The sequence below is a fragment of the Helobdella robusta genome (assembly GCF_000326865.2).
Source record: "Helobdella robusta unplaced genomic scaffold HELROscaffold_18, whole genome shotgun sequence".
Classification (NCBI taxonomy): domain Eukaryota; kingdom Metazoa; phylum Annelida; class Clitellata; order Rhynchobdellida; family Glossiphoniidae; genus Helobdella; species Helobdella robusta.
The window spans coordinates 2,464,910-2,486,833 of NW_008703981.1; the positions used below are offsets into that span (position 1 = coordinate 2,464,910).

Below are 21,924 nucleotides of genomic sequence, written 5' to 3' on the forward strand. Positions count from 1 at the left end.
CCATTCGCGGACGATGATTTGGTCTGGCCAGTTTTCTGCATTCATGAACTCAGCTGAGTCTGTTTCATAAATACAAACTCTGAATGCAGCGCTTGTCTGTTGAACATCGATTTTGTCAGAGTTCGTGTTTTGTGTGTTGATCGATGTTGTAGCTTGCTTTGAGCGGCGATTAAAAGTTGAGTTTATGATTGCTGAGCAACCAAGCACCTCAATTTTCAATCCATTTATGTGTTCGCTTAACTCTTTTGCAGTGCATTGTTGGTCCAATCGACCAACGTAAAAAACTTTTCTTTTTGGCGAAGGTTTCATCGCTTTCAAATTTGTTTGTTTATCAGTTTGGGTGCCTATAACTGTTTTCATATTTGCTATGTTATGTATGTATGTATGTATGTATGTATGTATGTATGTATGTGTGTGTATGTATGTATGTATGTATGTATGTATGTATGTATGTATGTATGTGTGTGTATATATGTATGTATGTGTGTGTATGTATGTATGTGTGTGTATGTATGGATGTATGTATGTATGTATGTATTATTATTATTATTATTATTAGATTATTTATATATAAAGCGCCCTTTATTGTTCTCAAAGGCGCTAACAATGTAAAAGTTGATTAAATGCGCTAATGCAAAAGTTGATTAAATGTTTCACTTCAATCAAATCATATCATGAAAAGTTTGTCTGGAGAGATGGTTCTTTAGCTTTCTTCGAAATTCAGTAATTGGCAACCCACGATTTCGCAAGTCAACCGGCAAACTGTTCCAAATCTTCGGTCCCATAACAGCGAAATCTCTGCAACCAATAGCAAGGTGAGTTTGTTGAATTGTTAACAAATCTAAATCGTTTGACCGTAACTTCTGACACTGTAACGGTGCATTTCTTGGAACAATTCGATCCATTAAATATTTCGGCGCTAATCCATTAATGCTTTTATACACCAGTAGGGCAATTTTGAAGACAATTCTTTGTTGAACGGGCAACCAATGAAGATTGAAGAGAATAGGAGTAACATGATCAAAATATGAACCACCAGTTAACAACTTGGCAGCCCGATTTTGAATTAATTGTAACTGTGCAACATACTTTTTGGGTAAACCGTAGAATAAACTGTTGCAATAATCGATCCTCGAGTGAATGAACGAGTGAATTAAACATTGCAATGTATGCATATTTAGAGATCCTTTGATGAGTCTCAATTTTCTCAATTGGTAAGTACATTCTTTCAACAACAACTTTATGTGCAATTGCATTGTCATGTTTGTATCAAAAATAAATCAAAGATTTCGTGCTAACGCACAAAATTCGATGACAGATTCCTTTATTCTGATAGTGTTGATACCCACTCTATTCACTTGTTGCCATGTACCCACAGGCAAAAACTGGGTCTTGCATTGGTTCAACTTTAATCTGTGCCCCATCATCCAAACATCAATGGCTGATAAACACGATACTAAATCATCGACCACATCACCAAACGACGAGGGAGAGGAGTTGGCTATTATTTGGATGTCGTCAGCAAATGTATGAAACCTGAAATTGTACGACTCAATTAATGTGTAGACATCTGCTGTATAAAGCATAAAGAGAATGGGACCTAAGACGGAACCCTGTGGTACACCGTATGACAAAGTATCGACATCTGCCAAATTTGTTTTGAATAAAATTTGTTGAGTACGACCAGCAAGGTACGACACGAACCACTTGTGAACGACTCCCGATAGTCCAAATGTTTGCTTCAGTTTTTTGAGAAGCAATGCATGATCGACGCAATCGAACGCCGAGCTCATGTCCAAGAGAGCAAGCAATGACACATTTTGTTTGTCCATTGATGAATACAACCTTGACGAAACATCAATTAAAGCCGTTTTCGTCGAGTGAAACACACGATAACCCGACTGGTGAACCGGCAGAAGATTATGAATTTTCAAATGAAAAGCAAATTGTGATAAAACGATTCTTTCAACCAACTTTGACAAAAACATAAGGTTAGATACAGGTCGGTAATTTTTTAACTCATGTCTATCAAGAGAATTCTTCTTCAAAATCGGTGTAACAACAGCATTTTTAAACGCTGATGGAAATGAGCCAGAACTTAAACACAAATTTATGAAAAACGTTAAAAACGGTAAAAACAAATCAACAAATCTTTTAAGAATTTTTGTGGGCACACAATCAAGAAAACAAGATTTTGATGGAGACTCTAAAATGACTTTTTTTTATGTAGCTGTCAGTACAGGGCGAGAAGTTTGAAAAAAAAGATTCTTCATCAAGATCACATGAAGTGAATGTTGGTTCATCACAATGATTGGTTGAATTACGAACATCATCAATTTTGCTTTTGAAAAACTTGGAAAAGTTAAGAGAACTATGATCAACTTCTGATAGATCCATTACCTGTTCCATTCCAAGCAAACCGTTAACGGCATTTCAATGACGTTTTGGTTTGTTACTATTTGATTCCACCAAGTCTTTCCAATAACAATTTTTTTTTGACAAACAAGCAATATTTATCTTTAATAGCTTGTCGCCAGATATTCTTATTTTTATCACTTAGGTTGTTTCGATAAACCCGTTCTAATCTGCGACATAGCCTTTTCAAATCCTGCACTCTCCGTCGAACCAAGGGGCTAATGGCACATGTTTAGAGTTGACATAGTGTAGTGGAGCCACTTCATCAACAACCCTCCTCATCTCACGATCAGACAACACAAATGCATCATCCAGGTCATCACTATCAAACGGACCACTGTATGTATGTATGTATGTATGTATGTATGTATGTATGTATGTATGTATGTATGTATGTATGTATGTATGTATGTATGTATGTATGTAAGTAAGTATGTATGTATGTATGTATGTATGTATGTATGTATGTATGTATGTATGTATGTATGTATGTATGTATGTATGTATGTATGTATGTATGTATGTATGTATGTATGTATGTATGTATGTATGTATGTATGTATGTATGTATGTATGTATGTATGTATGTATGTATGTATGTATGTATGTATGTATGTATGTATGTATGTATGTATGTATGTATGTATGTATGTATGTATGTATGTATGTATGTATGTATGTATGTATGTATGTATGTATGAATGTATGAGTGTGTGTGTATGTGTGTGTTTGTATTTGCTTAAGGACGTATGCGAGCATTAATTTTAAAGAAAAATATTTATTCATTTGAATTTTTTATGCGTAACCTTAGTGACAGGTTGGGCGCTATATAAATGATGGTGGTAGTGATAGTGATGACGTTTTTGTTGGTGATAATGATGATAAAGATGTCGTCGATGATGATGATGATGGCGATGATGATAGTGATGTCGTATTTGTTGTTGCTATTGTTGATGATGATGATGATAACCATGATGACGTTGATGATGATGATGATGATGACGTTGATGATGATGATGATGACGATAAGGACGTTGATGATGATAATGATGAGGACGTTGGTAATGATAATGATGTTTAAAATGGTGGGTGACGACCGTCAAGAATACCTGCAAGATTTGATCACCGATTTTTATTCGTGCATCTCTGCCGGCAGAACTTTTGGGATCAACCTGTCGACAAAAATTGAAACATAATTCATCCTATCCACACTTCTATCCATCCACAATTAAATGGGATGAAATGGGATAAAATGGGATGAAATCTATCCACAATTAAATGGGATGAAATCTATGAAATGGGATGAAATGGGATGAAATCTATCCACAATTAAATGGGATGAAATCTACAAAGGACGGAAACGCTGCCAACCTCCTTGACGTAAACGTCGATGACGTCATCGTAGGTTGCCCCGTAGCAGAGGGTGAGGCCCATTTTCCGTGTGACGTCATCCCTAACGACTGTCACTTCCTGTTAGGATTTACGGACACGCCAGCTCGCATCAGTAATGCACAGTTTTAGAAATTTAAACATATATAATTCGCAAATTTTCTTCTTCTCTCTCTCTTTCTCTCTCTCTCTCTTTCATTCTCTTTATTTTTTATTAAACAGGAGAGAGAGAGAAAGAGAGAAAGAAAGAAAAAGTATGATGCTGATGATGATGTTGGTTAAAGAGTTATAAATATTTGGAGGGGATAACAAATGGAAAAAAAATGAGAAAGAGAAGATAACCGAAGAAAGAAAGAGGAAAGAAGAGTGAGAAAGAAAAAAGAGAGAGAGGGAAAGGGAGGGAGAGGAGGAAAGAGAAAATGATGTAATGACTCATGAGTTTCCATGCAAAAGAGAGATAATCGCGAAGACCGGGTGATGACGATGATGATGATGGATGGGAGAATAATAATGATGATGATGGTGTTGATGAAAATGATAATTATAGTTATAGAGATAATAATTATAAATATAATAATAATTATTATAGTTTTAATAATGATGGCGATGATGAAGAAGATGGCATAGCTAGCTGATGGAGAAGGATTGACGGTAATAATTCGCATTTACCGCAATAATAATAATAATAACAATGTCATCAATTATTGTATTAATCATATAAATAATAATATAAATAATAATAATAATAAAAGTCGTAATAATAACACAGAAATTATAACGTAACATATAATAATAATAATAGAAATAATAAAAAATTTGTCATCGTTCGTAACAAAACTTATCAGATGTACCGACTGGTGCAATCCTTAGGTGCAGACTTACAATTGATTTTGCTCAATTTGTTTTAGCGTACAAGCATACAAACAAACATACATACAAACATACATACATACAAACATTATCACGACTTTTAACATACACACATACATACAAACAGACATATATACACATACAAACACACATACATACATTCACACTTACGTACACGCAGTTAAATCGTGCGCTTTCTGCAATGAAAGGCGCCATTATTTATTAGTCCGCGTTGAATGTACGCAACTCTGCTTCTTGCACATGTATGTATGTTTTAATGTATGTATGGTTTGTATGCATGTATGTACGTACGTATGTATGTATGTGTGTGTGTGTATGTATGGTATGTGTGTGTGTTTGTTTGTGAGCTTGTACACTTGTGTGTTTTAGTTATTCTAGAAATGTTTGGTCGCACTCCTTATCGTCGTCGTCGTCACCATGATTCTACCACCGTGTGATTTTTCAATTTGTTTTGCGCCTGTCACTTTAAAAAACCAGGAGCAACAAAAGACAAAAAAAATTTGTTTCCGGCACAAAAATGTACCAAAGAAAGCAAATCCAAAAAAAAACAAACAAATAAAAATAATTCAAACCTCGTATTCAAATTCTATTGGTTGATTTATGTTAGCCGGGTCATCAACCAGCCAATCAGAATCAAAGGATCGATTAACCAGGTCAACATCATCATCGTCGTCGTCGTCGTCTTCTTCATTAACGTTATCAGGAATTGCGATACCAGCAACATCACTGTAGTACCTATTTGATTGGTTGGTTGGTTTGGTCAGTTATTTATTGGTCAATTAGTTGATTGGTTGATTAATTGATTGGATGATTAATTGATTGGTTGATTACTTGATTGAGTGATTAATTGATTGGTTGATTAATTGACTGGTTGGTCGGTTGGTTGTGGGATTAGTTTATTAACTAGTGTGTTGATTTGACGTTTTTTAAATAGTTCGATACGACATAACGTCAATTGATCAATTGATTGATTGATTGATCGATTGAATGAATGAATGATTAATTGATTGATTGATCGGTTTATTGGTTGGTTGGTTGGTTGATTACTTCAATGTGCTATAGGATGATTGATTGGTTTGATGACTGTTCTGAAAAAAATTAAATAATTGATTGATGGTTGATTGATTGCCAGATTAGCTAGACAACATTTAGATATACAAATACATACACACACGTACACACACACTCACACACACAAGTACACACACACATATGAACCGCAGGACAAGCCATATAACTAATGTTTTTTATACGTGTTCTTGAAATATGAATTTGACGAGGCAATGAAAAATGCATGAAGCTAATCATCATCAACATCCTCCACATAATTTTTCTTGTTATCATCTATATCTTCATTCTCAACATCAGCAGCAGTAGAAGCAGCTGCAGTAGTAGCAGCAGTAGCAGCAGCTGTAGTACCAGCATCATTGTCGTCATCATCGTCGTCATTGTTATTTTCATTTAATTCTTGTTTCTCTTTTTCATCATTATCATTCAAAGAGTAAGCAAAAAACAAAACTAAAATAATACAAGAGAAAGATAGAGAGAGAGAGAGAGAAGAGAGAGAAAGGGGAAAAGAAAGATAGGAAAAAACAGAGAGAGAGAGAGGAAAAGAGAGAGAGAGAAAGAGAGAGGAAGAGAGAAAGAGAATGAATGAGTGTGTGAGATTTGGCAAAAATTACTGAACGAAACAACATCTGCATAAAGACGATAACGATTGAGAGAAAAAAATACAAACAAAACAAACAAAAGCAAACATAACAAAATAAGTACATACAAACGAACATACAAAGTGCATCTGAGGACTAGATTTCATTTTTATTATTATTATTATTTATATTATTTTTCACTTGTTTATTTTCATTTTTTATTGCTTCAAATGTCCATTCTCCTATTTCGTCCTCATTGTGTTTTTTTTCCATTATTCTTTATTTTATTTCTTTGAAAAATCTTTTCAATTTATTTTATTCTTAGTTTTATTCTTAGTTTGATTGGATTCAAAGTTTACGTTCATGTATGTTCAGTCTGCTTATGTATGTTCAGCCTGCTTATGTATGATTGTATATATGTACACGTATATATCTTTGTTTATATACGTCTATGTTGTTTTTTATGTAAATATGTATGTATTTTTTTGCTTATTTTTGTTTATGGTATGCCTATATGGGGCTGATTATTATATGTATGATTATACGTATGTCTGTGTAGAGTGTATATGTATGTGTATGTGTAGGTAGGCTTGTATGTCTGATTTCGTATGTACGTAGTGTAAATTTGGTTTCAGTTCGGAGTAATTTGACAAAAGAAAAATATTTTTTTGTGTTTTTTTTGAAAATGCTTGAGAGGTAAAAATTAGTTTTTGTCGGTGAAATCTTCAAGATACAACAACAACAGCAACAACAACAACTACTACTATAACAACGACAACAACAACAACTACTACAACGACAAAGACGACTACGACAACAACAGCTAACCAGGAAAAAATGTTTGGCAAATTTTTGAAAAAGAAAAACGGTTCAGTTGAAATTTTTGCTGCCAAAAACAAAAAATTTCTCCTCCAAAAACTAAAATTTAGAAAAATAAAAAGAAAAATAAATTATCTTCAGTATATTTAAAAAAAAACTTTTTGTTCGAAATTTTAGAAAAGTTACTAACGGTTCAAAAGGACAGACGAGATTCGAACTATCGTCTGTCAGCGTGTTGTACCACCCATGATGTCCATCTCTTCGACCTGGTTCCCCGCTAGGGAGAACATCATCCCCTCTACAAACAACTCCATCATTACCATCGCAATTATTCAGCAAATAATTCTGGAATTCCCCTTCCGCGATGACGTCATCGTACTCAGCCAATAGGCTTTCGAATCCGTTGAGGCCATCTTCGTCTTCATAGTCATCGTCGTTTTCATTGTTTTTTGTCATTGTTGTTGTTGATGATGTTGACGTTAATAACGATGTTGTTGTTGCTGCTGATGTTGATGACGATGTTGTTGTTGTCGTTGTTGTTGTTGTGGGTGTGTTTTCGTTGTTTCCATGATTGGTTTCGGCGGATGATGCCAATGAGTTATTATCAAATGCAGGAAGTTTCAACACAGGTCGAATATTATTCTTGTTATTATTATTATTACTACTACTACTACTACTACTACAGATGGTAATAGTTTCGCTACTACTACTACTACAAGTATTAGTGGTAATAGTATATGCAGTAGTCGAAGCTAGCAAGGCAGTAATTTTTGAAGTGAAGTCGCAAGCTATCGTTGTGGTAGTAGTGGTAGTAGAAGCTGTGGCTGTGGTAGTAGTAGTAGTAGAATTATTCGAAGTACTAGTAACATCAAGGCGACCTGTTATATCCATATTACTTTATGTTGTTGCTGATGATGATGATTTGGCAATGATGATGATGATGATGATGATGATGTAGCGTAGATGATGACGACGTTGTAGTGGTGATGGTGGTGATGATGATGATGTTTGTTTAGGATCAACAAGGTTGCATTTTAAATTTTCTTTTCACAATCTGAAAAAATTTCAAGATAGCCATTATCATCATCATCATCACCATTATCATCATCATCGTCGTCTTCTTCTTCACCATCATCATTTTTGTAATAATGAATCTACTATATTATCGCAAATTGAAACTGTAGATATATTTTAGCTCAGGCAAAAGTAAAAACCAATTAGTTGTAGTATTAGTAGAAGTTGTAGCAGCAACAGCGGTAGTAGTGGTGGTAGTAGTAGTGGCAGCAGCAGCAGTAGAAGTAATAGTAGTAGTTGTTCTCACGTATCAACCATCACCACCATCTTAAACCCACGAAATCTCCAGCACGGAGGCACATGAACTAAGCCAATAAAGAATGATTAATGAACGCTACTGTCGCCACTACTACTACCACTACTACCTTTACTACTACTGCTTCTGCTGCTACGACTAATACTACTACTACTACTGCTACTGCTACAATTACTACTGCTGTTACTACTAATGCAAATACAAATGCGGTTGCTACTTGCTGCTGCCATAATTACTGCTACTACAACAGCTGCTACTACAACTGCTGCAACTACTAATACTGTCGTTGTTAAAGATATTAATAATTATAATACTATTTTTCATGCCTTCAGTACAATTACTTTTACAACATTACAACTACTTTTGCTGCTATTTCAATTTCTTTTAATACGGCAACAGTTGCCACAACTACTGCTTAGATAACAGTGATAAGTATCAATGATACTATTCACTAAACGCAGTATCACCATTTGTAGTAATTTAGTATTAATACTAGACAAAGCAGAACGCAAACCTATCGACCATTATGAGTCGTTATTATTAATTTAGAAACATTTACGGCGTTTTAGTCTAGACACAAAATATACATTGCTTTATATCATGTGTCTCTCTGTGTGTTTGTGTGTGTGCGTCTGTGAGTGTGTGTCTGTCTGTGTGAGTGTACGTGTGTGAGTGTGTGTATATGTATATATATATATATATATTATAAATACATATATATATATTATAAATATAAATATATATTATAAATATATATATATATTATGGAAGCAATATTATGATATATGTGATATAAGTAACTCTCTATGATCATATTAATATTCTTAACATATTATTATACAACCAATAGTACTAATAGCAATATAAATAATAATAATAATGATGATGATGATGGTGATGATGACGACGACGATGATGAAGTTGATGATGGTGATGCAGATGACGACGATGAATAATTAATAGCTAGCTGTCTGAGATTATATGCAAGGAAAAGATGTATGTATGCGAAACATCAAAGAATTATTACTAAGGAATATATACACACAAATACACAAATTAATGTGCAACAAAATAGGCAACAAACTAAACATATACCCACAAAAAATTTACACAAAAATTCGGTACTATGTTGAAGTTATACGCTAAATACAAACCTTTAATACAAATACACAGCTTTTCTAGCCTTAATAACAGAACACAACACAGAAAAATACTCAAATGTGCTAAATGTTACCAATTAATACAAGATAATGCCGAGAAATACCGAATGACTTATGAGTAGGTCGAAATAAGTGGCGAAGCAAGAAAAGTAGAAAGTGAAATGTGGCAGTTGCATCATCACGGCGATGAAGAATGCATTGCTAGAGGCTTTGATTTCAAGTTGGAGGAAGAATATCACGTGATCAAACGTCCTCATCGTCGTCGTCATCATCACCATCGCCGTCGTCGTCATCACCATGGCATGCTCACGTCATAAAAACCAAGGAGCCATATTTCATAATTACGTTACAGTCAACCTTGTTCACCCATCATCATCATTATCATTATTTTCTTCATCATCGTCATCATCATCGTCATCATCATTTCCATCGTCATCTTTGTCATCATTATCATAATAATTATCATAATATTTTTGATTGATTGACAACAAACAAACTAACCAGCCAAACAACCAACAAACCAAACAAGCAGTTAGTCAACAACAAACCAACCAACCAACCAAACAATTTACTAACCAATCAACCAATAAACCAACCAACTAACAAACCAACTAACCAGTCAATCAAAAAACTTACATTCAAAAGAGATTTGAGCCATCCTTATCATTCCGTTACGGCAGATCCTTGATAACATTTTAATTTTCAAACATGAAACCATCATAATCCTTATAATTATAGATAATATGATTTTATTATTATCAATAATAATTATTATTCTTATTATTATTTTGTAATTGTTACTTGATATAGTTTTCAAAAACCGTTTACATTTGTACAAGAATATTGTTGTAATGCTTTAAGGCGACCAAAGCAAAACTCTCTTATATATATATATATATATATGTATATATATATGTATGTATATATGTATGTATATTGCATATATATATATATATATTATATATATATATGAGTATACATAAATGAATCATTCATTCATTCATTCATTCATTCATTCATTCATTCATTCATTCATTCATTCATTCATTCATTCATTCATTCATTCGTTTGTTCGTTCATTCATTCATTCAATCATTCATTCATCTACTCAGTCATTCATACATTTGTCCATGCATTCACTCATCCAATCATTCATTCTTTCATTCATCCACTCATTCATTCATTCATTCATTCATCCGTACGTTCGTTCCTTCTTGCCATCGTAATCGTCACAACTTAGTTTTTTCATCCCTCCTCTATGTTATATTTATTTAATTAATGAATTATTAATATTGATCGATCAATCAATCACCAAATGAATGAGAATAATAATAATAATAATAATCATAATAATAATCATAAAAAGAAGATGATGATGATGAAGAAAAAGATGATGATGATGAAGAAGAAAAAGATGAGGAAGAATAACAATAACGATACGAAATAACGATAACGATACGAAAATTTGAGTGAGATGAATAATGAACTGAACAAATGCAAGCAGGCACAAAAATGTTTGTTACATACATACATATACACAAATTGACTTTAATGTAAACATGCACACAAACATACATAAACACGTGCATACACACACACATACAAATATATGCACACACACAAACATATATGCATACATACCTTCGACAGACAAATTCATCATTTGTTTTTTCTCTGTGTTGCATGTTAGAATGGTTTAAAATTGCGCAACGGGTTAAATACATAAATGTTTGTATGTTTGTTTGTATTGTATACATATATATATATATATATATATATACATATATACATACGTACATACTTAGATACGTACGTACATACATACGTACATTCGTCCACAATACATACACTTGCATGCATTTACACAGTATACGTACATACATTCCGTCATACGCACTTATATATATATATACACATTCTTCACACATACAATATACATACATACATACATACATACATACATACATACATACATACATACATACATACATACATACATACATACATACATACAAGCAAACATACATACATACATACAAACATACATACATACATACATACATACAAACATACATACATACATACATTACATACATTCCTACAAGCTACATTGGAGTACAATGCTGCCTGTGCCTTCTGCACGCGTGTTCATGCATATGTTTGTTTGCGTGTGCGTTTTGTGCTGTTTGTATGTTTGTATATTTACGTTTTTATGTTTGGCTACTTGTGTTTGTATGTTAACGTATGTTCGTTTTGATGTTGTTGTATACTTATATGCTCATACAAGGGTTTTTTTCTTAAGAAGATAGTTGCTTTAGTAGCTTCGAAAAACGAAAAACACATGCACACACATACACACACACACGTTAACTTACACACGCCACACAAACACACACACACCACACACACATACATACATACATGAATACAAACATACATACAACTTATATTTCAGCGTTTAATTAGCAGTTACAAGAGAGGAGCAGGAAAAAATTTCAAGACCAAAAAAATCGTTAAAATATGAAAACTTAAGAGATCAGTAAAAAGAGAGCGAAAGAAAACAAGAAAGAGAAGGAGGAAAGGAGAGAGAAAGAGAAAAAAGAGAGAAAATAAAAAAGAGAGAGAAAGTAAAAACGAGAGAGAGAAAGAGGAAAAGAAAGAGAAAGAGGAATGGGAAGAATTACAGAAATTTTTTAGCAAAAAATGATTAGGTTGAATGGAGAGGACGAATGAAAGAGAGAAGGAAAGATATGTCATTGTCTGTTGAAATATACCTACATAGCATACTGTTGCAAGCAGAAATTACCAAACGCATTCAAACATACATATACACATACAAACAAACATCCATCCTAATATATATAGACATACATAAAAACATACAGACATACGTATATACCTGTTGAATTGACATCATGTGAGAACACGTATACAGTGTACTATACACATACATACCTGGGTATATACGCTTTTACACATAAGCTTGGATAAATATACAAATGTGTGTGTGTGTGTGTGTTCACTCTTAGCTGGTGCCTGAGATACAAAAACAACGTCATCGTAAAAAATATTTTTTCATTTAAATATCTCAATCATTATTATTTTAACAATACTTCGAAAAATGTTTTTTAAGCTAGCACTATTACTACTACTACTACTGCTGCTGTGCTGCTGCTACTACTACTACTACTGCTACTACTAATACTGCTGCTGCTACTACTACTACTACTACTACTACGACTACTAATACTGCTGCTGCTACTACTACTACAGCTATTACTACTACCACTACTACTACTGTTGCTGCTACTACTACTACGACTACTCTACTACTACTACTACTGCTACTGCTACTATTTCTATCACTAGCTTTACTACTATCAGTATATCTATTGCTATGTTTCTTTCGTTTTACTAGAAAGACTTCTACTGATTTGATACTGCTCTAAAAACATCAACAACAAAACACAAAAAAACATCAACATAAACAACAACAACAGCAGCAGCAACAACAGCAAATGCAAGTGCAACAAATTGCGGCAATCTATTTTTATTCAACCGTCTTTGTATGCGAAATTACAGCTCAATTTTCATTTGATGTTGTTGATGTTGTTGTTGATGTTGTTGCTGTTGATGTTGTTGCTGTTGTTGATAGTGATGATGATGACGATGATAAAAAATGAAAAACGTAGATGATGACAATGAAAATGCTTCTGAAAGTACAAAAATAAAAACACCCAAAATAACAATATCATCATCAATAGCATCATCATCGTCATCATCACCGTCATCGTCATCATCACCATCTTCATCGTCGTCATCATCATCGCCAAAGTGTCTGCACTACAATACAAAGCATCTCAACTGTTTACTCTGGAACGTCCGCCATATTTTTTTTTCTACTGTGTCACGTGATACTAATTACTATCCATACTAAAATAAATACGCAACAACAACAACAACGATGTTGATGATATGACATAGCAATGGTAATGAGACGAAACGAAACGAGATTTAATAACGACGATGACGTAATATTGATGATGACGACGACGACGATGATGATGACGATGATGCGGATGACGATGATGACGACCCTACAGAAGATAGCTTGTATGTAGAAGATAACTGTTGAGTCTATGTTTACACTGTGTCGAGGAGTATGGCAATGGAGAGCTGGCTCAGTCACGACGATGACGACGAAGATGACGTCATTGGTTATGAATAATAATAATAATAATGATGATGATGATGATGATGATAATGAATAATGAGAACTCTTTTATTTCTTCAATAGCCAGAATATAAATGAAAATTACAATTAAATATAAAATGATAAATTATTATAATAGTTAAAAGATTAAAATAATAGATAATAATGATGAATAATAATAATGAATAATAATAATATTAATTATAATATGATGATGATAATGATGATGATGGTGGTGACGATTTCGATGACGAGGAGTTGGAATATGATGGTATAAAATAGGGAAGAACTTCAAAGAGACTGATGGCAAATAATATGAAATCGTCGTTATTTTCATCATATCCACCATCGTCGTCATCATCATCGTCATCATCATCATCCTTATCGTCATTTCGATACAAGAGTCAACGGAACCGAACTAAGTTTTTCATTAATCAAGTCGAACACTGCATATTACAGAACGAGAGGGCCACTATACATACATGCAAGCATACATACTAACCCTACATACACACAAACACGCACATACATACGTACAGACACACACATACAAACACACGGATACTATCTTTCCCGTGTGAGAAGCAAGCCAAAACCAACACGAATTGTTATTATTTTCTTATTTCAAATCTGTTAAACATCATTTCAATTCCAAGAAGCCAATGAGGAGAAGACTTACAATAATAATAATAATATTATTAATAATAATAATATTATTAATAATAATAACAATAATAATAATCGACTATCTATGACAACAATAATATATATATAAATATATATATATATATATATATATATATATATATATATTAGAGTTATGAGGATAATAACATTATTTCTATTAGATTAAAAATAGGCAGATCTTAAAAGAGCTTCAATAAATCGAAAGAATTCTTGTTACATCAATAAAATGTTAATAAATAATAAATTAGCAAATCAATCAATCAATTATCTAATCAATCAATCAATCAATCAATCAATCAATCAATCAATCAATCAATCAATCAATCAATCAATCAATCAATCAATCAATCAATCAATCAATCAATCAATCAATCAATCAATCAATCAATCAATCAATCAATCAATCAATCAATCAATCATCTAATCAATCAATCTTCAAACCAACAAATAAAACAAACCATCAGTAATAATAAAAATAAATAATAGTATTCTATATTAAAAGACAGCGATTAAAATATGACTTGAATACACAAACACACACACACACACACACGCACACATACAAACACGCACGCACACATACAAACACACGTACGCATACAATATCACCAAAAACAAAAAAACTATTAGTTTCGTAAGATCCGAAAAATTTTCTATCTCACACTCCATTAACGAAATCTCCACAATAATTTGTTATGTTTAAATTTAATTAAGTTATAATTATAATTAAATAAATAAATATTTTAAATAAATCTTTAATAATATTCGAACGAATAGGAGTCAGGTCGGTATCAATTCATCGATCCGATATTTAGTTCCGTAATTATGCGAGATATAATTTAAAATATGATACAATAAAATAAAATAAATAAATAAAATCATAAAAATACTTCTTTTCATATTATCATAAACATTATTATATAGAGAATATATATATATATAAGTAGAAAGAGAGAGAGAGAGAGAGAGAGAGAGAGAGAGAGAGAGAGAGAGAAAGAGAGAGAAAGAGAAAAATAGAAAAGATATAATGTCATTAAAACGTTAAGAAAACAACCTGTATATATTAGAACCAAAAATATATAGACTCGTCGATATTGACGAGAATTATTATTATTCTTATTATCCATTATTATTATTATTATTACTAATTATTATTATTATAAATTATAATTATTATTTATTTATTTATTAGGAAAGTTTATGGGTATTTATAGGTCTATAACAAAAGCAATTTGAAAAGGAACACAAAACTTATTACTAATCTCCTATCATTACTGCCATTATAACTATTGTTATCATCATCATAATAATAATAATAATAATTATTATTATTATTATAAATAATTATAATTATTATGTTGTTAGATGTAGAAGGTTATAACATAGAAATATGTTTAAAAGGGTTAAGACATAATAAAATATATATAAAATTATTCTCTCAATCATTCAATCACTCATTAAATCGTTTCTTTCTTCCTTCACTATTCTACTCGTTCAGTCATTCATTCATTCATTAATTAATAAAACTTACAATGATCACAATGTATTTATCATTACTTATTACGAACAATTGATACATATATTTAATTATCACTATTATTGTACTAATCTATCAACTCCAAAAAAACCAATCAACAAACAAGTTTTTCTGCCAACCAACAAACAAACCAACCAATCAACCACACCAAACCAACCAATCAAACAAACCAACCAACCAGACCGGCCAGCCAATCAAGCAAAGTTATCGTTAGACATGCTAGTTAGGTATGCCTCGGGTCGCCTGTGGGTCTCGAGGGCCCTAAGGGTCGGCCCGTCGTGAGGTATCTCGGATCTGCGACGAAATTGCTGTGGCTTCTCTTTACTGTATTTCTTAAACTGGTTGAGAGGAGGAAGAGGAAGTTGAGAGAGAAAGAAAGAGAGAATTAACATCGTGATTAAAATGATGATGATGATTAAAGTGATGATTGAAATAATCGGATTGGTAACGTGATTAGGATACTGATTAAGACGATGATGATTAAGAACGATGATGATTAAGATTATTGTTCTTCAGTGTCCTTAAAAATGAAAAGGTGGATGATCATGTTCATTTCTTTCTCAAAAATTTCCATCATCCTCATCATCATTAACATTATCATCATCAGCCACATCATCATCATCATCAGCCACACCATCAACATCATCATCAAAACCTCGATAGCTTCAGCTTTCAACTTTTCCATATCAATAGTCCCAGTATCATCATCGTCGTCGTCATTATTATTACTATTATCACCATCGACACGGACGCCGTTACTGCTACCACCATTACCACCATTATCACCATTACCACTAATTAGATTAGGCGGTGGCGACGACGATGACGTCATCGTAGGTGACGATGATGACGTCATGGGCGCGGAAGTCATCATCATCATCGCCACGTTTGACGACGATGATGACCATGCATGGTGGTCCAAATGAAGCGATGATAATGATAACGTTTCTTGGTCCAGTCTGGAAGAGAATTCGTTGAACTGCAAAAAAAAGAGAGATGAAGATGATAACGATGATGATGATGTTGAAGAAGAAGATGATAAATGATGATGATGATGATAATTACTTTGGGATTATTTTTGGCTAGTGATATGATCTTCATCCACGCTCCTCGCCTCTCTAGCATCTTCGCTTTCTCACTAGAATTATGACGTCACCACAATCATCTTCGTTACTAACCATCACAGTCATCATCGTCACAGTAGTCATCCTCCTCCTCATCATCATCATCACCTTCACAATCATTACCATCACCTTCGTCATCATAATCAGTACTAACGCTTGTTTTTTCTGCTTGTATTTAGCCAGACATTCGTCAAACAACGATGGCTTTATCTCCATTGAGAGCCTCAGAGCATTATAAATCAGGCCGTGGATCGATCTGATGATGATGATTATTATGATGATAATGATGATGATGACGATGACCACAATGCGCTAATGATGATGATGATGGTGTGGACATGAATTTCTACAAGGCCATAATCACTATGGAGAATATGAACAAACAAACAAACATCATCATCACAATCATAAACATCATAATCATCATCATTGTCGCCATCACCATAATCATTGTCGTCATCACTATCATCATCACAACGTACTTGTTCCAGTGCTCCTTGCTCTGGTAAAGAGCTGGAAATACGATGGGTATGATGGTGTTGGCATTTTCACTGATCAAACTAATAACCCACTCACTGTTCCAAAAGTATAGGGCCCTCTCTGCCACCTGGCCGGTACGAAATGACGTCATCGTCGTCGTCATCATACTCGTTATCATCATCATCATCATCGTCGTCATCATCTTTTTTATCGCCATCTTAAGCGTCAACACCTTCATCATCATCTTGATTGACGTCACTATCGTACTATCATCATTAATAGTATCATCGCCATCATCTTCTCATCCTTCTCATCATCATCATCCTCATCTTCCTCATCATCTTCATCATCAACTACTACCACTCGTCAATATGAATAATGAACATCGGCATCATCATCATGTGAGTAACCTGGAAGTGAGGGCTGGCCACACACTTAGACAGCTGTCGGAACAATGGGGTCATGCATTTCTGAAATTCACTCGGTTCAATGACCTCAAGAATCTCCTCAATCTCATTCAAGAACATCACCTAATGAAGAGGATGATGAAGATGACGTTGATGATGATGATGATGAGGCTGTTGTTGTTGATAATGATGACGATGATGTTGTGTTGATGGTGATGATAATAATGACGATGATGAGGTTGTGTTGATGATGATGACGATGATGAGGTTGTGTTGATGACGATAACGATGGTGACGTCATACAAACTTCCTTGGGGCTATGAAACTTTGGCCAGAACCTTAGCAAACTGAGAATAACCTAAGTGTCGTTGTTGTTGTTTATTGATGACGATGACATCATTACTAATTTAATCATCATCACCATCATTATCTAAACCCTCACCATCATCATCTTACCCCTCCGCGTCATCATCGAAATCATCATCATTATCATTTCCCAGATTATCATATCCCAAATCATCATCAACATCTTACTCACCATCACCATCATTATCTAGACCCTCACCATCGTCATCATCATCACCATCATCATCTTATTCAACTTATTCACTCTCACCATTCATCACCATCAAAACTAACAACTTCGGTGAGTCTGGGATCTTTCTCAAGGAACTGGACGACGCAGTAAGCCAACTGAGGATGGTAAACACTCAGAGTTCTGACCTTATGCAGTGGCAGTAGAACGGTTTTCAAGAAAGACTTGTGCTCCTCTTTTAACGGCAGTGCGAATCCGTTGATTATGCTGGGTTGGTTGGTTGGTTGAAATGATTAGGATGATGATTAGGCGATTAAGATGATGTAAGGGTAATGATTGAGTAATTAAGGCGATGATTAAGACGATAAACATGGTGGTTATGTAATGGCAGTGAGTGGAACGCTTTTAAAAATGATGAAGACGACGACGATGAAGGCGAAATTCCAACACACCTGCCGAGAATTTCAAGAAGCTCTGCTATTCCGTTATGCCTCTCTGTCTCGTAAATAAATCTTTGAGATGAATGAATGAGTGAATTAATGAATGAAATGAGTGAATGAATGAATAAATGAATGAGTGAATGAATGAATGCATGATTGAATGCACGAATGATTGAATGCAATGATTGATGAAGGAGTGAATGAAGGAGTGAATGAATGAAAGGACCAACTGATAGAAAGTATTATTAATCTGTCTCCTAATGAAAGCTCTCAGACCAAGGAACTTTCCATATATCCTATGCAGTATGGTCTTCAAAAAATCTCTTTCTCTTGGATCGTCACTATCAAACAACTCTAACAGCTGATCGGTTGGTCGGTTGTTTGATTGGTTGGTTGGTTAGTTGATTGATTAGTCAGTCGATTGATTCATTGATTGATTGAATGGCTTGTTGATTGATCGATTTGTTGTATGATTAGTTTTGCCAATAAGAGATGAATAGTAGGAAAAAATTAATCACTACCTCTCATTCAAAGAAATAATTGAATGAAACATGTAACTAACTAGTCAAACAGCCTAACAACTAGTCAACTAACCATCCAATCAATCAGTCAATCAATCAATCAGTCAATCAATCAACCAAACAACCTGAAGAACAAATGATTGGTCGATGTATCGTTTGGCACTATTGGCGACGAAATCAGGGTTCTCAAGAAAACAAAGGAAGAACTCGTATACAAGCTGCAAGAAAAAAGAATCAATTAATCAATCAATCTACCTATTAATTAATCAATCAATCCACAAATCTTACCATTAATCAGTCAGCCAGTCATTCATTCATTCAGTCAGTCAGTCAACAATTCAGACAGCCAACCAATCAGCCAACCAATCAGAGACCTGCAAGTGGGGCCAGGCAGCTTCCAGTAGCGGCTCATCTTCCTCTGGATCGAACTCCGTACTGGCAGTCCCGGCAGTCGACGATGACAACGTTCGGAATGTGTTTACAGAGAACTAGAAACAAAACAAATTAAGAAACATTTCAACAACCATATACTACATACAAACACATCTACATACATACAAACATACAAACAAGCATACAAACAAGCATACAAACACACCTATACATATATAATCTAACACGTCTACATACATAAAAGATACAAACAAACATACAAACACACCTTTACATATATACTCAAATACATACAAACACATCTACAAACATATAAAGATACAAACATACAAACACACCTACATGTATACTCTCAAACATACATAAAAACCCATCATTGTAATACACACCTGTATACAAATTCACATACATACAAACTGACTTACCATAGTAATGATGGCTGGATAAACAGGATCGGTCAGAACATTCCGATTATTAGAGATGTACTCAACTAATTCATTTAGTGTTGCTCGTTTTACCTCTTTGTACTTAATATCACTCGAGGCCTCTCTCTGAAAATCGAATATGACCGAGCCCTGCTGTATCTTCTGAAGGAATAAAGATTCTTTGTCAGCTGGAGATGCCTCTGTTAGTGTTTTGTTTTGTATCTTTGTTTAGCATTTTTAACAATTTCACAACAACGTAGACAACAGCATAGTTAAAAAAAAACAACAACAGCAACCTTTTAGCAAGGGTAATCTAAGAAGCTCTCTATTACTACTGACATTGAATCGTGAAGAGCTCTGTCGTTTCTCTTTCTTTAACTTTAAAGTTTCAGGAAGTGGATTTATTCGATTTAATGGTGTTGGAGGTGGGTGTTGAGCATGATTTGGATGATTAGGGTGATTGGGAATTGATGATGATGAAGAAGAAGATGATGATGCTGCAGTAGAGGATGTTGTTGTTGCTGCTGCTGCTGCTACTGTAGTTGTTGCAGATTTCTTCTTTGACGAACTTTTGTTAGTCTGTTTAGTTTAGTTTAATATAGGATTATCTATGTTATTTAAACTTGCATATATGAGTATTTGTATATAAAACATATAGATTTATTATTTAGAAGAGTGTTAATGTGAAGTTAATAAATAAAAAACCATACAATCCAACCTGTGCATATTAAATTATAATATTAGTATATCTTTGAAATACCAATAAGGAAGGTTGGATAAAAGGCAAATGTAATGTAGTAAATAGTAATTATTGTTATTATTATTGTTACACTAACATCGCTTGCTTCTTCCTTCTCCTTATCTTTTGAAGACTTTGCAGCACTCTTATCTTTATCTTTCCCGGATGTCTGTAGGTTAAAAAAGTTTAATTTGCGAAGCCATATTAAAGGCTAATTTTGCAATCATTGATTTAAATATTTTTCAAATTAATTAGGTAAAATATTTAAATACTATTTGCGTGAAAATACCAAAAATGAAACAATTTTTTGAGATAAATCAATATTTTCCAATTGAATTCAATTCATGAATCTGACTGAACACATTTTTTAACACTTTCAAACCTGTTGACGTGAAACTTACTTTATCTTTTTTGCTTAATTTCGGTAGTGTGGGCATTTTTGTGGCCTTAGAAAAAATTTTTGATAAAACAAATGAACGAATTTTCAATAATTTAATAAAAATATTCTGCAATATCTTCAATTAAAAAGCACTATGATACATAACAAACTCCTATTGGTTCACAATCGATCACGTGCTTTTTTAAACAAAAAGTTAACTTAGCTTGTAATGATATGTTTTATTATAATTTTATAAATTCCCAAAGCTTTTGCATGTGTGTTTGACTGTTTAATTAAAATTCAATGCAAATATAATTTAAATTGTTAATATTTTTTTATTTGTCGTGTATTTAAAGAGCAAAATCATATTAATTGAAATTAACTGAAACAT

At 33.4% G+C, this 21,924-nt stretch overlaps 2 protein-coding genes across 2 annotated transcripts; both read right to left on the minus strand.

Annotated features, from left to right (window-relative positions):
* Positions 1–6,843: 6,843 nt before the first annotated feature.
* Positions 6,844–7,619, minus strand: HELRODRAFT_170645 (hypothetical protein; the record flags this gene model as incomplete). The annotated part of the gene is made up of 2 exons (XM_009016445.1): positions 6,844–6,895; positions 7,354–7,619. The coding sequence occupies 2 exons, from the start codon at positions 7,617–7,619 to the stop codon at positions 6,844–6,846; spliced, it is 318 nt and encodes a 105-aa protein (XP_009014693.1).
* An 8,483-nt stretch (positions 7,620–16,102) lies between these two features.
* HELRODRAFT_98671 (hypothetical protein) lies at positions 16,103–21,718 on the minus strand. The gene is made up of 16 exons (XM_009016446.1): positions 21,556–21,718; positions 21,252–21,323; positions 20,712–20,994; positions 20,416–20,615; positions 19,972–20,085; positions 19,723–19,815; positions 19,307–19,437; positions 19,089–19,148; positions 18,741–18,903; positions 18,409–18,459; positions 18,105–18,224; positions 17,697–17,821; positions 17,369–17,470; positions 17,156–17,228; positions 16,746–17,069; positions 16,103–16,428 (listed from the first exon to the last, which is right to left on the minus strand). Exons 1-16 carry the CDS (start codon positions 21,589–21,591, stop codon positions 16,285–16,287), a joined length of 2,091 nt encoding a protein of 696 aa, XP_009014694.1. The 5' UTR covers positions 21,592–21,718; the 3' UTR covers positions 16,103–16,284.
* Between the last annotated feature and the right edge of the window lie 206 nt (positions 21,719–21,924).

Excerpts from the sequence above, each read along its gene's own strand:
- HELRODRAFT_98671 (XM_009016446.1), bottom strand. The coding sequence starts at position 21,591 with ATGCCCACACTACCGAAATTAAGCAAAAAAGATAAA. Across the intron at positions 18,460-18,740 it reads ATCCCAGACTCACCGAAGTT|GTTATTCTCAGTTTGCTAAG; the intron begins GTTAGTTTTGAT and ends AACGACACTTAG. Across the intron at positions 18,225-18,408 it reads AGTTTCATAGCCCCAAGGAA|GTGATGTTCTTGAATGAGAT; the intron begins GTTTGTATGACG and ends CCTCTTCATTAG.